Source organism: Thalassophryne amazonica, chromosome 1, assembly GCF_902500255.1.
Source record: "Thalassophryne amazonica chromosome 1, fThaAma1.1, whole genome shotgun sequence".
In the NCBI taxonomy this organism is placed as follows: domain Eukaryota; kingdom Metazoa; phylum Chordata; class Actinopteri; order Batrachoidiformes; family Batrachoididae; genus Thalassophryne; species Thalassophryne amazonica.
The window spans coordinates 85,496,492-85,515,409 of record NC_047103.1 but is presented as its reverse complement, the minus strand read 5'-3'; the positions used below and the strand labels follow the sequence as shown (position 1 = coordinate 85,515,409).

At 43.6% G+C, this 18,918-nt stretch overlaps 1 protein-coding gene across 1 annotated transcript in view; it reads left to right on the top strand.

Annotated features, from left to right (window-relative positions):
* Positions 1-18,918, top strand: part of kcnh2b (potassium voltage-gated channel, subfamily H (eag-related), member 2b) — a 1,340,040-nt gene that overhangs the window by 1,309,139 nt on the left and 11,983 nt on the right. The window contains exons 17-20 of the mRNA XM_034172191.1: positions 1,820-1,971; positions 2,670-2,808; positions 2,887-3,076; positions 18,345-18,450. Of these exons, the coding sequence (XP_034028082.1) occupies positions 1,820-1,971; positions 2,670-2,808; positions 2,887-3,076; positions 18,345-18,450 (587 nt within the window). The remainder of the gene's footprint in view (positions 1-1,819; positions 1,972-2,669; positions 2,809-2,886; positions 3,077-18,344; positions 18,451-18,918) is intronic.

The following is an 18,918-nucleotide window of genomic DNA, read 5'->3' as shown; positions in this document are numbered from 1 at the left end:
GCTGCAACCTATATCTCCCTGGACGCATATGTGTTCAACACACGTGCAGTGGGTTGTGAGTGAGGCCTTAGGAGAAGATTTGGCATTGTGTGGAAAACATATTTTTTGCTATATTTTCTGCAATCAATAGGGTAAGAGATTATCTAAAGTGTATATTAATACAATAACATGCTTTTGGAGGGTGGTATACATTTTCAGAGGTCTGACGTCCATGCCCAGTCTCCCACAATGACAGATATTCGCCCGGGTTTACTGAGATACACAACACGTAACGCGTACATAAAAAGTTGGCTCACTTTAACTTTCGTTGTGTTGTCTGGCGCGCACGCTGCTCTCCAAATTCGGTAGTGTGTTCTCATCAAGCTGGCTGTTTTGGCTGCTGTTCATTGTCGTACTATCCATGAGAAAACTTCTCACCTTTTCATCTTTTCCTCTGCGGACAGTTTTTTTTTCCCCTCTGTGTACAGTTCTTGGGCTGCGCGTGCTATGACATCACTTGTTTACGCACAGTAGGTGGGTATAGCCAGGTAGCGTCAACGTAAATCTATGCTACCGGCCTAGCAACGCCTCAGAAAAGTGATAATAATAATGAGTATTTGTGATTTCTCTGTAACTTGATCTGTCAGACATGTTTATATCCCAGTGTCCAGATTGCGCAGATTTGCGTCATTCCTCTGATGCCTTTCATCTTGTGATTGTTTCACAATGGTTATATTCTAAACCTCAAATAACATCGGCCACACCTCCACATAACAGCTGCAGCAGATGTCAGCCCAATTCTAATTTTCATGGATACTGTATGTGTCCTGAAAGGTCACAGTCTATAATAAACTGAGGGACAATCTTAGTTTCCCACAAACATGATCTAGTGTGTGACTTGATGATGTACTGTTCCAGACTTGAACGAAATGATGAGTGCAAAAACAACCGAAGCATGCCTGTATTGTAACGTTGATACAGCCTCTGTGCTTCTGGAAAACCTCCTAGTGGTGTCACATCATGGACAGCATGTAGAGTGTTACAGTTACCATACAAAAGCAAGGGACTGCCAAGTTTTGCAGTGACAAGAAAAAGAAGGAGCCAAAGAAAAATTCATTCATTCATTCATCTCCAGAGTCTGTAGCCTAAAGTGTATGCGAGGCTATGGCTCAGACTAGTTAGGACTCAAGTCCAATGCAGCAGGTTACTTCCCCAGCCAAGGCTGGTCACCATTTGCAGCTGGGTGTACTGAAACCATGAGATAAAGTGTCTTGTGAGCAAAATTCATACCCAGGTCTAATTATTGGTAGCCCAGCTCCTCAGGGTTACGAGCTCCCCTGTGCTAGGAGAATACAAAATATATATTTAAAGTACAGCAGGGGTCACCAACCCTGTTCCTGGAGGGTCCTCTGCCCTGCAAGTTTTTAATGTCTAAATACTCAAGTCACACCTGATTTTTTTCAAAGTGGTGTTCGTCCAGCTCTTGATTGGCTGAGCGCACCTGATAGAGTTAACTGCCTGGGAGTGGAACAGCGAGAGTTAGAAAACATGCAGAGCAGGGGCCCTCCAGGTATGGATATGGTGTTAAACCATGACCTTCCAAGATGCATTTCTGCTAAAGTGAGATTAACACTTTGCACCTTCTCTCTGTCAAGAACTTCTTCTTCAGCTTCCTTCATTTCAAAAGATTAGGTTTGATGACCACCAAGGCTGCTGCTGTTTGTGATAATTTATCCATGACTTTTTCTGGCATTCTCTCCTTTTATGAAGCATTAGTGCTGATCTATCGCTTTTATTTCATTTTATTCCTCCTTTTATTTCATTTTATTCCTCTGGATAGATGATGCAGATGCTGGGGAGATTAAAAAGTCCCATAAGACCATGCGAAGAAGGCAGAAGGAGGCAACCAACAACCAAAAACAAGAGGAGGGTCCTAAGCGGCAGTGGCAGGCACATCACAGCTCAGTATCTTCCCACTCCAGTGGAGATGAGGTATTTTTCAGCAAGTATTTATATGATGTCCTAGGGATCCGGTTGAGACAATCCTGGAGAGGTGCTGATACACTCTGAAAAGAAGGGGATGAAAGTCAGTCAGAGAAAAAGGGGATATATGTGTAAATGAGAGGGAGTGTGATGGAATAGTGAGACTGTAAGGAGTAGAGGTCATGAGAGTGGATGATTACAAATATTTGGGGTCAAAGGGAAAGTTTACAAGATGGTAATGAGAACAATTCTTTTGTACATTTTAGAGGCAGTGGCAGGACTGGAGACAGAGCTGAAATTACTGGGAGTGACGAGGATGGAGAGGATTAGAAATGATCACATCAAAGGGAAAGATCAGCTTGGATATTTTGGAGGCAAAGTTAGAGAGGCGACAATGAGATGGTTTGGACAAAATGAGAGGAGGGACCCTGGGTATATAGGGAAAAGGATGCTGAGGTTGGAGCTACCAGGCAGGAGGAGAAGAGGGAGGCCAAAGTGAAGGTTTATGAAAGTGGTGAGGGAGGACATGGAGGTGGTTGGTGTGACAGAGAAAGATGCAGAGGACAGGGTGAGATGGAGATTGATGAGCTGTTGTGGTGACACCTGAGCTGAAAGAAGAGAAGATTTGAATGCTGGTTTGCTGTGCTTTTATAAATGCAAATAACCTCTTAGCATAAAAATGACTGATTGTAGTAATTATATTTTAGGGAGAGGAGTCAGTTGTGGCCCGCTCTGCCCCTCCACCTGCAATGCTGGAACCCCCACATCCTCAGTCCCTGAACTTTACTGACAACAATGAGGGCGATGGGGACCCCAAGACAGGAAACACCTGCAACGCTTTGTCAGGTAAGGCAGAACAGAATATGATGCCAGTTGTAATTCCTGCCAAATGTTTTCTCTCATTCACATTTCTCCCCCTCACAGGCGCATTCTCAGGTGTATCCAACATTTTTAGTTTCTGGGGGGAGAGCAGGTCAGGCGGGCACTACCATGAAGTTCCCAGCTGTAGTGTGGCCTCCCCCCCATCCCTCAACACACCGCTGCACAGCTTGAGCCGCCAGCAACGCAGCCAGCTGGACACACGCCTGGACCTGCTGCAGAAACAACTCAACAGGTGGGACTTGGCTGGACGTGTGCATGTGGTATAAAGTACACACTGAGTGTCGGCCATGCTGCTGCTCCTGTGTTGCATTTTGTTTCTAATCCATCTCTTGTCGATGAAGGAAAATATTTAATAGCCCGCTGACATGCTGGAGACTTTGAGATAAAATGTTTTCCCTGTTTCTCTATCGACAGTTGAGAAAAATGTGCTTTTCTGTGCGTGTAGCATTTGCCTGAATAAAGCTGTTTTGTTCTTTCTTGAGCCCTGTGACAGACTGATGTCCTGTCCAGGGTGTACCCCGCCACACACCCTGTGACTGCTGGGATAGGATCCAGCCCCCCACGACACGATCATAGAAAAATAGTTGAAGATGACTGTGTGTGTGTTCTTTCTTGGTGAAAGTACAGACTGACTTTTCAGTAGGTTTTCCAGTGTTCTGTTGCTATAAGGCTGAATGCTTACAGTTTTTATACATGACTGGCTGCATGCCTCTGCTGGATTGAAGCGTGGAGCTGGAGAGAAGCAACTTGTGAAGAGTGAACCCCTCACTTAAGTGCACAGGATCTGTAAATCTATACTGTAATGTCCATGTTATAGCTCACAATTCTGGAAAATACTTTAGAGATCTGGGAATGTCAAAGACCTCAGCAAGCATGAGGGCAGATAAAACAAAAAATTGTAAGATTTTCATTACCTACATGTGTTGTAAGAATATCGAGTACTCGTACAGCCTTGAAGGAGCCATTGCGTGACATAAGAAGCTGATTCATTCTTGTTTTACTTGATAAACATGTTATTCCCTTGAAGAGAAACATAGCATGCAGACATAAGATTAACAGCAGACTGTAGAAGTGTTTTTGATGTATTTCACTGAAATGTCTCCACTCTGTGAAGACATAAATATGGTCAGCTCTCAACACTTGACTGTTAACATCCAGTATGCAAATGCTGCTCTCTTACGAGATGAAATCTTTAAATTGTGTCTGACGGGGTCAACGGTCTGTTCCTTTACTTTATTATTATTTTAACAACATACACGTCCTGTCTGTGTGTGATTGTGTACCCTGACACATACTGTACTACAGTGCTAAAGTGGTATGTTGGTGTTTTCGGCATCATCTTGTGTTGGGGATTCACACTGCAACCAACCCAAAAACTGATGCTTGCCCCTCACCAAGCATGTGCTTGTGTTTTGGCTTTCACTTGTGTGCAGATAACAGAACTGAAATGGAGGCTCACAATGTACATGAGAGCACTGACAGGCATCAAGAATATACAGTGCTGCAGGATTCTCCCCAGATATTTTTAGTATAGCGGTGCTGTTGGCAACTATCACCCGAAGTGGCGTGCAACACTTCCACTTGAGGTCCCATCCAATCTCGTGTCCTGAAGTCCTAAGGCAAAAATGAAAATCTTTTAGTACTGTTTCTGGTCTGACTCTGTGCTGAATTGTTGATTAGTGAAATTAAAGGAAAACATTTGTGTTCGATTGACACACGGTATACATGTTACAAATGTGGAATATACTTATTTGAAATAAAAAATAATGTACAGAAAGACCATTGAAACTGTGGGAAATTCCAGCCTTTTTTTTTTTTTTACACATTTCGCCTGCATAGTTTTCAATTTGAAAAGTTTGATTTCCCAAGTCACAATATTACCAAACTTGGGGCATTCACTTCAAAGTGTGAAAATCTCACCTTGTCCTTGTGATTCAGATTTTGACACCCCTCTATACTGCACCCCCCCCGCCCAAAAAAAAAAAGAAAAAAAAAAAGATTTAGCGTTCCTTCCCCTGAAAAAAAATGTGTTAATGACTAACTTGCAATGTAAGAAATAACTAAATTTGACACTGAAACCGATTTTCACAGACTAAAATGTACTTATGCCTTCCTTCTTGCAAGAAGAATGGAAAAGTGGAATTGAAAAATAACCCAAAAATCATCCTTTACAGCAAAAAAATAAGCCACAATCAAGTACAAAAACAAGGATATGTTGCACATCATTTAACATCCCAGTTATCAACACAACATCAAAGTATTCATGAGTGTAAGTTTTTCAGTGCACATGCAGTAAGGGGAGGACATCAAAAGCATTATGGACTGCATAACGGATTATATTCCGTACAGACAGTATCTTTCCAACCAAGATTGTACACCATTACCTCACTAGCAAACTGTGGGTGACCAAGATCATCAAGGTGACACTGAACAGGAAGAAGGCTGCATTCAGAAGTGGAGACAGGGAGAACCTGAAGTGGGTGCAGCTTATACTGAGGGAGAAGAGCGCAGAAGGGAAGGACAGTTACAGAAGGAAGCTGGAGAGCAAACTTCAGCAGAAGAACATCAGGGAGGTGTGGAAGGGGATGAAAACCATCAATGGTCATGGTAAGAAGGAGGACCAGATAATGGAAGGAGACCTACATGAGGCCAATGAGATAAACCTGTTCTTCAACAGGTTTGACTACATGGACTCTGCCCACTCTCACACCCCTATTATTACCACCCCCTCCTCCCTCCCCTACACCCTCACTCACCTTGACGTCTTCATTTGCTCCTGCCCAGGCACCTCAGCCCTCCTGCTCCCCCTTCTCAACCGGGGCTCTCTCCATCCTCTCCCATAACCATCACTGCTGAGGATGTGAGAAGAGAATTTAGTCACCTCTGTCCAGGAAAAGCTGGGGATTCTGATGGCCTCAGCCCCAGAGTGCTGAAGGGATGTGCCATCCACCTGTGTGGGATTTTCTAGCACATCTTCAACTTGAGCCTGAGCCAGATTATAGTTGTTCCTGAGCAGTGGAAAACCTCATTTCTGGTTCCTGGGCCCAATAAGAAGACCTCAAACACACTTAACCCTCTGGAGTCTTGGCTATTTTTGGGCATTTTTGGCTACTTTTGGTTTTACCGTCACAATTTACCTTAAAAAAAAAAACTGTTTACCTGGCCTTGTTTGGTGTAATTTTTTTTTTCAGCACAACCTCACCTGTGTGACTTCATAGTATTTCTTTCATTCTGACATACTGCATTAAAACAGTGACCCCAAAACATAAAATTTGAATCAGAAAGTTAGTTTTTTTACTGTGAAAACTAGAATATCCATCCATCCATCCATCCATTTTCTTCCGCTTTATCCGGAGTTGGGTCGTGGGGGCAGCAGCTCAAGCAAAGCCGCCCAGACCTCCCGATCCACACACACCTCCCCAGCTCCTCCGGGGGAACCCCAAGGCGTTCCCAAGCCAGCCAAGAGACGTAGTCGCTCCAACGTGTCCTGGGTCTTCCCCGAGGCCTCCTCCCAATGGGACATGCCCAGAACACCTCTCCAGCGAGGCGTCCAGGGGGCATCTGGAAAAGATGCCCGAGCCACCTCAACTGACTCCTTTCGATGTGGAGGAGCATCGGCTCGACTCCGAGCTCCTCCCGAGTGACCGAGCTCCTCACCCTGTCTCTAAAGCCCAGGTTACACATAGACAGTTTTGTCCGCGGGTAGTACGTAGACCGAAGTTCGTGGTAGTTCCGGCTGTTTTCGCGGTGGAAAGGGACGGAGCATTTCGCCGGTGTTTTGAGTGCCGTACTAGCCACAAATACGCAGATAAAATGCTGCTAAATCCGCCGAATAAAGTGGAGTTTTGACGCCGTAGCATCCGGCACACGTCAGGCAACGGGGATTAATACTTAGTTCTATCCTTTACAATTGCAGGTTAAGACACGCGTGAGAACGGTGGTGTTCTGCTGCCGCCGATAATGCCCTGTGTACCGCTGGATTTATCCAGGCAAATCCTGCGTTACTCCAGGAACTTTTGCTTATAGGCACCGCCCCCAGAGTATAATAGGCTGAAGCAGCTGTCAGTGCAGGGGGAGGGAATGACAGGGAGCTCATCTCTCAGCCTTTTCTTTTTTCTCCTTTTTTCCCTCCTCAACGTGTTGCTCATCTGCACCACAGGACTACTCTATGCTTCTGAACCAGACCTCTTGGTAAGTCCTTGCCGCTGCCAATTTTATTTTAGGAGGTATACTGGAGCTTCTCTGCAAAAATATCTGAAGCTGGCCGCGAGTGAGAGACCTGCATGCAGCGCGCTAGCGTTTTTATACTGACCGCCGCCTATCGGCCGTTTGAAACGCCGTTAACTGGGGGGTGGCATTTAGAACAGCGTACTGTCCGCTAATGCCGCCGTTTTGTCTGCCTCTGTCGCCGGTTAAAACGCCTTTGAGGACGCCGATGCGGGCTCTATCGTCGTTTTACACGCCGTTGGTTAGGGATACAACGCCGGCCGCCAATTACGGCGGTGTAAACTGCGGGACTACAGGAAGGAGCGGGATGACACGGTGATTAAAAAGTATCAAACGCCGTTGTTCGCGTTGTCTCCGTCGTCAGGCCACTTCTCCACCACACACACTAAAACACACTCCAAGCACGGCAAGTAACATGTAACTTTCAAAACTGATCACTTTCTCCTTTTCGCTCTGCATGAAACCATAATTTCCCTCTCAGCATCCAAATTACGTGGTCTATTAGAAAAGTATCCGACCTTATTATTTTTTTCAAAAACCATATGGATTTGAATCACGTGTGATTACATCAGACATGCTTGAACCCTCGTGGGCATGCAAGAGTTTTTTCACACCTGTCGGTTACGTCATTCGCCTGTGGGCAGTCTTTGAGTGAGGAGTGGCCCACCCTCTCATCGATTTTTTCATTGTTTAGGAATGGCTCAGAGACTGCTGCTTTGTTTGATCAAAATGTTTTCAAAACTGTAAGGCACAACTGAGTGGACACCATTCGATAAATTCAGCTGGTTTTCGGCAAAAATTTTAACGGCTGATGAGAGATTTTGGTCTGGTAGTGTCGCTTTAAGGACGGCCCACGGTGCCTGACGGCGATCTGCGCTTCGAGGCGGCAGCGTCTCGCCGTTTCAAGTTGAAAACTTCCACATTTCCGGCTCTGTTGACCCAGGAAGTCGTCAGAGAACAGAGCACTTTCAGAAGAAGTCGGCATGAGGAGTTTATTCGGACATTCCATTGTTAACGGACATTTTGTAATGAAAGAACGTGCGGGCAGAGTCGCATGTTGGGCCGGACCCGACCGCGGGGGGTCGCGACAGGAAAAACACCTCCGTTGGAAACCTTAACGGGCAAGTTGGAACATGCCCAAGCTGTTAAACAATTTCTCAGTTACTCACTTGTTGAAAGCCAGCAAAAGCCGCCTGAATTTTACAAAAGGTTTTCAACACGGAGGTGTTTTTCCTGTCGTGGCGCACACAGACACGTCACGGAAACGACTCGGCGAATTTGCGCGCACGTCTTTCATTAAAAATTGTCCTTAAACAGTGTAATGTCCACATAAAGTCCTCATGCCGGCCTCTTCTGAATCTTCTCTGTTCTCTCACGACATCCTGGGTGAATTAAGCCTTAAATTAGGATGTTTTCAGGTCGAAACAGGCCGACGATGGCGCCTGGAAGCGCTGCGCGACGACCCGCTCCATGGGAAGTCATACACCGACAGAAACACCCCATAATCTCTCACCAGCCGTTAAACTTTTCACCGAAAACCAGCTTAATTTCTCGAATAGTGTTCACTCGGATATTCCTCACAGGTCCAGAAAAAATGTTGATAAAGCAACACGCGCCGTCTCGAGCAGCGTGTGAAACAAAGGAATTCAGCCGAGAGGGCGGGACCACATCTCACTCAAGGCCTGCCCACAGGGAAATGATGTCACCGACACGTGTGAAAAAACTCACGCATGCGCACGAGGGTTCAAGCATGATTGGTGTAATCGCACGTCATTCAAATCCATATAGTTTTTTTTTTAAATAAAAAGGTAGGATAGTTTTCTAATAGACCTCATACATGGATTGGAGATCATTGTTTATTTGGTAATATATTTTACACCAGTGACAAAGAACAAATTGTGTATTTTTTTATTTGTTTGCTGTGGGAGACAGAGAGACACGGAAAAAAAAGTCCCATTCGCAAAACGCGCACGCACACACACACACACACACATCCATGTGTGTTATGTCTGTGTGTTGTCATCAAACCAGTGTGAACTTGGTGAATGGAATTGATGAGTTACTGAGTTCTCCACCAATGGTAACACCCCCTTCTCCTGCTGCAGCTGAGGGAGTCCTGTTTCCTCCCAGCCAATGAGTCATTTTGCTGCAACCGTCTGCAAAACACACAGCGAATATAAGAATATCATCCCCAAAAAAGTTATAACTGGCCTATTAACAACATTTAAAAAGTGCGGTGGAGGTTGAAGCCTCCACGTTCCACACGCATTCAAACAGACACCCAGAGTGGAACTGATTGTGTGCTATGTCTGCTTAATTAGGTCATGTGACTTTTGACGTGCTGGTGCATCAATTGACTCCACAGTGTTAATGACTACAGACCTGTGACCCTAACATGTTATGACGTCACTTGAGAGGCTCGTCCTGAGGCACTTCCGCACAGTCACTGAATCATCACTGGACCTCCTACAGTTTACGTACGAGCCATAGCGGGTCATACAGGATGCCATCATCTTCATGCTGAAAAGAGCATATTCTCACCTGGAGGAGGCAGGCAGCACTGTGAGAGTCATGTTCTTCGACTTCTCCAGTACATTCAGCACCATTTGTCGTGACTTGCTCAGTGACAAACTATGTAACATGAAGGTGGAGGCTCTACTGGTTGCCTGTATTACCAACTAGCTCACGGTCCACCCACAGTATGTGAGGCTTTGGGACATTTCATCCGACACAATCAAGAGCAGCACACGGCACCACAAGGGGCGGTCCTGTCATCCTTCCTGTTCACACTCTGCACCTCAGACTTCAGGTTCTGGTCACAGTCCTGCCACCTGCAGAAGTTTTTGGACAACTCTGCCATTGTGGGCTGTATCAGCAGGCACCAAGAAGCTGAGTACAGGAGTGTGGTGGACATGTTTGTAGAGTGGTGTGGACTCAGCCACCTGCAGCTCAACATATCTAAGATGTATTTGCTGGTGGTGGACTTCAGAAGAAGGAAGACCTGTCCAAACCCAGTTACCATCAGTGGAACAGAAGTGGACATTGTGGGCTACTACAAGTACCTGGGTGTCCACATTGACAACAAACTGGACTGGACTGTAAACACAGATCCTGTGTATAAGACAGGCCACAGCCAACTGTACTTCCTCAGGAGGCTGCACTCTTTCAATGTCTGCAGAAGCATGTTGCAGTTTTATCACTCGGTGCACAGTAAATTTTACAAAATTAGCAGTGTTAAATTAATACTGACAGTGTTAAGGGCCCCTTCACACATAGTACAAATGAATGCCACAGGAGGTCTTTCCTACCTGTGGCAATCAGACTGTATAAATCCTCCCTCTTCTACAGGATGAATACATGAGGAACAGACCTCTTCAGAGTTATTCAGTTATTCAGAGTTATGTATAATATTGTCAAACATCATGTGCAATGTACAGTATCTTCCAGTCATTTTGCATAAATCTGCTGTACTTGTAAAAAAAAGTTGATTGATTGATTTCTATTCTTGACTGACACTTTCTGTAATTGTATATTTAACTAACCATTGTTTAGGGCCCCTTCACACATAACACAAAAGACACAGAAACCGGAAAAAATCTGTGAACCAAAAACAAAATGGGTAACCACGAAACATTCCACCTGCTGCCAGGAGAGATGCACGGTCGAACAGGCGTGCACGATAATGGTTCCATGCAAACTTGTGTTCGCACACCCAAAATCAGTGTGAGCACGTGGAACGTTGCGCACACAGCAGTGAAGCAAAAAAAATAAATAAAACACCACAATTTCTAAAACTTAATTCCTGTTATAAAGAGTGGTTCTAGCCTTCTACTAGACATGTACCAGCAAGTAAGGAAATGACATGGATCACTGTTCTCCCTTTTATGTTTTACATTAAATACCTGATGCGCTAGAGCCACCCGGCTCCAGTCTCATGAAGAGCCAGGCTCTCACATCGTGAACACATCATCCAGCATGGAGTCTGCAGCACGCAGTGATCCGCTGCAAATGGGATATGTGTTTTAATTATTACAATGTGGGGAAATCCCGCAGTGACACATGCCTCACGGGGGCGTCCCATGGGGTGACTTTCTGCATGGCATAATATTCAGCAGTCTTGCGGGGAGCTGACGAGTCAGTCAGCTGAAGCGATGTGTTTCCATCTGAGGACAGCATGCTGGCATCCGCGTCTCACAGTACAGTTATGTGAGGTCGTATCCTACAAGCCACTACAGGTGTTCCTCAGCTATGAGTTGCTAATACAGGTATCTGAACAGCTGCACATCGCAGGGGGACATGCCCACCTTTGTCAGAAAAAAGCTTATTGTCTTACATTTATTCTGTGATTTTTATTCCATGTATGTATTATTATGTGTTTGTCCTTCATCTGTCTGATATTTGTGTTTGTAATGTAACACGTGCACTGAGCTGTCATTACCAGCTGTCAAGAGAGTTGCTGGCCAGTGATCACCTGACAATTGTGCGCTCAGACGTGGCTGGCCGGTCTCCACGTGATCATGTCTGTACACACATATGAGTATGTCATGCAAGTGCCCCCCGCATGCCACGTGTTGCGGGGAGTGCAAAAGACATGCACACCACATGTGCTGGGGTGCAACAGACATGCATGCCACATGTGTTGCAGGGGAGGGGGTGGAGGAGGTGCGACACGTGCACACGCGCAATACACCCACAGGCCACATGTGTTGAGGGGAAGTTATGCCACAATCGTGGGGCACTTTGACACTTTCACAGACAGGTCGAATGGTGTCGCCTGGTGTCTTCTCTTGTACCAGGAGTGCGAATAGCCTCGCCTTTTCTGTGTCCGGTGAACGGTGTTGGATGTTTGTGTGTGTCGTCTGGAATTTGTCCGACACCTGCAGCGAAAGGGATCGAATGGGCTGCCACAGGGCACTCCCTGTCTTTCGGCCGATGGTATCAATCAATCAATCAATCAATCAACTTTTTTTTTATATAGCGCCAAATCACAACAAACAGTTGCCCCAAGGCGCTTTATATTGTAAGGCAAGGCCATACAATAATTATGAAAAACCCCAACGGTCAAAACGACCCCCTGTGAGCAAGCACTTGGCTACAGTGGGAAGGAAAAACTCCCTTTTAACAGGAAGAAACCTCCAGCAGAACCAGGCTCAGGGAGGGGCAGTCTTCTGCTGAGACTGGTTGGGGCTGAGGGAAAGAACCAGGAAAAAGACATGCTGTGGAGGGGAGCAGAGATCAATCACTAATGATTAAATGCGGAGTGATGCATACAGAGCAAAAAGAGAAAGAAACAGTGCATCATGGGAACCCCCCCCCCCCCCCCCCCCCCCCCACAGTCTACGTCTAAAGCAGCATAACCAAGGGATAGTCCAGGGTCACCTGATCCAGCCCTAACTATAAGCCTTAGCGAAAAGGAAAGTTTTAAGCCTAATCTTAAAAGTAGAGAGGGTATCTGTCTCCCTGATCTGAATTGGGAGCTGGTTCCACAGGAGAGGAGCCTGAAAGCTGAAGGCTCTGCCTCCCATTCTACTCTTACAAACCCTAGGAACTACAAGTAAGCCTGCAGTCTGAGAGCGAAGCGCTCTAATGGGGTAATATGGTACTACGAGGTCCCTAAGATAAGATGGGACCTGATTATTCAAAACCTTATAAGTAAGAAGAAGAATTTTAAATTCTATTCTAGAATTAACAGGAAGCCAATGAAGAGAGGCCAACACGGGTGAGATATGCTCTCTCCTGCTAGTCCCCGTCAGTAGTCTAGCTGCAGCATTTTGAATTAACTGAAGGCTTTTTAGGGAACTTTTAGGACAACCTGATAATAATGAATTACAATAGTCCAGCCTAGAGGAAATAAATGCATGAATTAGTTTTTCAGCATCACTCTGAGACAAGACCTTTCTGATTTTAGAGATATTGCGTAAATGCAAAAAAGCAGTCCTGCATATTTGTTTAATATGCGCTTTGAATGACATATCCTGATCAAAAATGACTCCAAGATTTCTCACAGTATTACTAGAGGTCAGGGAAATGCCATCCAGAGTAAAGATCTGGTTAGAGACCATGCTTCTAAGATTTGTGGGGCCAAGTACAATAACTTCAGTTTTATCTGAGTTTAAAAGCAGGAAATTAGAGGTCATCCATGTCTTTATGTCTGTAAGACAATCCTGCAGTTTAGCTAATTGGTGTGTGTCCTCTGGTTTCATGGATAGATAAAGCTGGGTATCATCTGCGTAACAATGAAAATTTAAGCAATACCGTCTAATAATACTGCCTAAGGGAAGCATGTATAAAGTGAATAAAATTGGTCCTAGCACAGAACCTTGTGGAACTCCATAATTAACTTTAGTCCGTGAAGAAGATTCCCCATTTACATGAACAAACTGTAATCTATTAGACAAATATGATTCAAACCACCGCAGCGCAGTGCCCTTAATACCTATGACATGCTCTAATCTCTGTAATAAAATTTATGGTCAACAGTATCAAAAGCAGCACTGAGGTCCAACAGAACAAGCACAGAGATAAGTCCACTGTCCGAAGCCATAAGAAGATCATTTGTAACCTTCACTAATGCTGTTTCTGTACTATGATGAATTCTAAAACCTGACTGAACCTCTTCAAATAGACCATTCCTCTGCAGGTGATCAGTTAGCTGTTTTACAACTACCCTCTCAAGAATCTTTGAGAGAAAAGGAAGGTTGGAGATTGGCCTATAATTAGCTAAGATAGCTGGGTCAAGTGATGGCTTTTTAGTAATGGTTTAATTACTGCCACCTTAAAAGCCTGTGGTACATAGCCAACTAACAAAGATAAGTTGATCATATTTAAGATTGAAGCATTAAATAATGGTAGGACTTCCTTGAGCAGCCTGGCAGGAATGGGGTCTAATAAACATGTTGATGGTTTGGATGAAGTAACTAATGAAAATAACTCAGACAGAACAATCGGAGAGAAAGAGTCTAACCAAATACCGGCATCACTGAAAGCAGCCAAAGATAACGATACATCTTTGGGATGATTATGAGTAATTTTTTCTCTAATAGTCAAACTTTTGTTAGCAAAGAAAGTCATGAAATCATTACTAGTTAAAGTTAATGGAATACTCAGCTCAATAGAGCTCTGACTCTTTGTCAGCCTGGCTACAGTGCTGAAAAGAAACCTGGGGTTGTTCTTATTTTCTTCAATTAGTGATGAGTAGAAAGATGTCCTAGCTTTACGGAGGGCTTTTTTTATAGAGCAACAAACTCTTTTTCCAGGCTAAGTGAAGATCTTCTAAATTAGTGAGACGCCATTTCCTCTCCAACTTACGGGTTATCTGCTTTAAGCTATGAGTTTGTGAGTTATACCACGGAGTCAGACACTTCTGATTTAAAGCTCTCTTTTTCAGAGGAGCTACAGCATCCAAAGTTGTCTTCAATGAGGATGTAAAACTATTGACGAGATACTCTAACTCCCTTACAGAGTTTAGGTAGCTACTCTGCTCTGTGTTGGTATATGACATTAGAGAACATAAAGAAGGAATCATATCCTTAAACCTAGTTACAGCGCTTTCTGAAAGACTTCTAGTGTAATGAAACTTATTCCCCACTGCAGGGTAGTCCATCAGGGTAAATGTAAATGTTATTAAAAAATGATCAGACAGAAGGGAGTTTTCAGGGAATACTGTTAAGTCTTCTACTTCCATACCATAAGTCAAAACAAGATCTAAGATATGATTAAAGTGGTGGGTGGACTCATTTACTTTTTGAGCAAAGCCAATAGAGTCTAATAATAGATTAAATGCAGTGTTGAGGCTGTCATTCTCAGCATCTGTGTGGATGTTAAAATCGCCCACTATAAGTATCTTATCTGAGCTAAGCACTAAGTCAGACAGAAGGTCTGAAAATTCACAGAGAAACTCACAGTAACGACTAGGTGGACGATAGATAATAACAAATAAAACGGGTTTTTGGGACTTCCAATTTGGATGGAAAAGACTAAGAGACAAGCTTTCAAATGAATTAAAGCTCTGTCTGGGTTTTTGATTAATTAATAAGCTGGAATGGAAGATTGCTGCTAATCCTCCGCCCCGGCCCGTGCTACGAGCATTCTGACAGTTAGTGTGACTCGGGGGTGTTGACTCATTTAAACTAACATATTCATCCTGCTGTAACCAGGTTTCTGTTAGGCAGAATAAATCTATACGTTGATCAATTATTATATCATTTACCAACAGGGACTTAGAAGAGAGAGACCTAATGTTTAATAGACCACATTTAACTGTTTTAGTCTGTGGTGCAGTTGAAGGTGCTATATTATTTTTTCTTTTTGAATTTTTTTTGCTTAAATAGATTTTTGCTGGTTATTGGTGGTCTGGGAGCAGGCACCGTCTCTACGGGGATGGGGTAATGAGGGGATGGCAGGGGGGAGAGAAGCTGCAGAGAGGTGTATAAGACCACAGCTCTGCCTCCTGGTCCCAACGCTAGACAGTCACAGTTTAGAGGATCCAAGAAAATTGGCCAGATTTCTAGAAATGAGAGCTGCTCCCTCTAAAGTGGGATGGATGCCGTCTCTCCTAACAAGACCAGGTTTTCCCCAGAAGCTTTGCCAATTATCTATGAAGCCCACCTCATTTTTTGGACACCACTCAGCCAGCCAGCAATTCAAGGAGAACATGCGGCTAAACATGTCACTCCCGGTCTGATTGGGGAGGGGCCCAGAGAAGACAACAGAGTCCGACATTGTTTTTGCAAAGTTACACACCGATTTAAAAATCGGTATGCGTGAATAGTTGTAGGGACAGGTGTACGAGCCGTTAGAGGTGGCTCCGACAAGTGGCATGCAATTCCTCCTTCATGCGCTAGTCAGCTTCAATCGTGTTATGTATGAAGGGGCCCTTACTGTTATGCATGTGGAGGAACTGTTTTGGTGCAAGAAATGGTTGCACAAATGTCTTTGGGTCACAAAAGAAGTTTAATATATGAAGACAATTGTGGTGTTGTAGAAAATAAGAATAAGAAGAACTTTATTAATCCCGAACTAAGCTGTTTTGTGAGAAGGCCAAAACAGTAAACATTTCTTCTTCTTTTTTACAGTAAGAACAATGAGTACAAGATGTTTATGCAAATGACTGAAGACACTTGCACAATATGTTGACAGTACTGCACATAACTCTGAGTAACTGAAAAACTCTGATCGTCATATAATTTAGGTGTCACATAAAATAAATAATTAATTTTTCCCATTTGTGCAATGGGAAGAATATTTTAAATTCATTGAAAGATGGAATGTACCATTCAACCTTGCTCGACCTCATTAAATACTACATTCCGTCTTTCAACTCATTAAAATACTGTATTCATACCATGCACTCATAAATATTCTTTATTTGTAAAACAACGCACACACAGTTCATTAAATCAGCACCACAAAACTAAAGTGCATTACATACTATACAATAAAACTCGATGGAGGAAGAACATCCAAGTCCATGCTGTTAGCTGCATAAACCTCGCTGGCTCCTCCATACAGGGAAAGGCACTAGGGTGTGCACATAAATGTGCAGTTTGTGTTAATCTGTGGATTTTCCAGCACAGTCTGACCTGCATCCTTTTTGAGAGCACAAGTGCAGGGCATTGCATGGGTTTAAATCTGAAACCCTACAATTAGATGGCATGGAAAATGCCATCATGCCACTATAATATGGCTTCAGAAGAAAGATTATTCATAAGATAAATTATGTCATTGGCAACAGTGAAGAAAATTTGACTGCTAGAGCAAGGTAGACATCATGGCTAGGAACTCTAAAATGAGACAATAAATGTTTGTATTTACCATATTTTCCAAAATACAAGTTGTGTGCATGTTTTGTTTTAAACCAGCTTGGATGTATAGAGCATGTACTGTACATACTGTACATGTTCTACTTACGTGTTTGTATGTTCTCTCCATGTTGACCATAGGTGTTGGCGAGAGTGTGAATGTGTATTTGTCTGTCTATGTATAGCCCTGCGATAGACTGGTGTCCTGCCCAGAGTTAAGCCCACCTCCTACCCAAGGACCACCATAAAATGTCTCACTTCAGAGTGTGTCGATTTTATGTTATGCCCACAACATGCCCATGTAGATTTAGGTGATGAAAACCAGACCTTTTTGCACCTACGTGGTAAATTTACTGTGCTGGGATAACATTTGGTCCCAATCCAAATAGAGTTAAATGTACTCTATCATAGTGCTGAATCAGCTCTATCACAGTGTAAAATCAGTTCTTATTGGAGTAGAAACACTTGATTTGACAAGACTGTAGAGCTGATTTCAATCTATAATAGAGTGTATTTGTTTAGACTCTGTATAGACTGGGACCAAATGTTATGCCAGCAGAGTATATTTTACTCAGCAAAAGTTAGTGTGTAGTGCCCTGGATTGTGCTCATATTTTGCACAGCATATAGAGCAGTAAATTGTTTTACACACCCAGAGCCTTTGTACTTTGTGTTAGAGAACATTCACTATAAATATCTAAGATAGGGTCCAGTGGATTTACACGTAATTATACATTGACCCTGGTGTAGTAATGTCATCTCCATATGTTGGATGGAACTTTGATGGCAAACTGATTTTACTCTATGCATGGTTGAGGGTTTGTGTACATTTACAGATGTTTTAGGTGCAGCCATGCCACTCTGTGCACATCTGATCCTGTCTGATCTCAGAAATCATGCATAGAAGGTCCTGATTAATACTTGGATGGGTGACTGCTTAGATGCAGAACTGGAATTGTATCAGGACAGGCATCTTGTATAAACACTGTGCCAAATACCAATGCACATGTCTACTGGATCAACTTGTGACCCATAGCAAATTGGGGCTACAGGAAAAAAAAAGTGTTATTATGTCTCAGTCCTTTTTAATAAATCCCACACTTTGCGTGAAATGTTTGCACAATTGAATGATGGCACATTTCTGTTAATACATACTGGTGTGCGCGTGTTGCCATTTTGGCTGTTCCCGTTTTGGGTCCGGGTCACCACAGTGGATACAGCCACCTCCACATTGGGATTTGGCACAAGTTTTAGGCCAGATACCCTTCCTGACACAAGTTTTACCTGGAGAAACACACAGCCGCTGGTGTTCCAAAGAGGTCTCTCATCCGAGTACTAACCAGATGCCGCACTGCTTAGCTTCTGAGATCTGACGGGATCAGGCTGACATAGAGGAGACCAGCTTGTTAATGCATACTGGTGATACTGAGTAATGTTTCCTTGATATAATAACCAATTGCTAACCTTTGTGCAGGTTGGAGAGTCGCATGTCAACAGACATTGGAGCGATCATGCAGCTGCTGCAGCGACAGATGGCCATTGTTCCTCCTGCCTACAGCTCCGCCTCATCACTTCCACCTGTAATAACACATTTAATACCTTTTCAGACCTTAACAACAAAAACTAGTCTCATCTTGATAGATAGATAGATAGATAGATAGATGGATAGATGGATGGATGGACAGTGAAGCAAATAAGTATTTGATCCACTGTTGATTTTGCAACTTTTTCAACCTTTAAAGAATGGAGAGGTCTGTAATTTTTATCGTAGGTACACTTCACCTGTGAGAGACAGAATCCAAAACAAAATTCAGAAAATCACACTGTATGATTTTTAAATAATTCATTTGCATTTTATTGCATGAAATAAGTGTTTGAACCAATAGAAAAACAGACCTTAATATTTGGTACAGAAACTTTTGTTTGCAGTTACAGAGGTCAGACGTTTCCTGTAGTTCTTGACCACGTTTGCACACTGCAGCAGAGATTTTGATCCACTCCTTTATACAGATCTTCTCCAGATCTTTTAGGTTTTGAGTTTCAGCTCC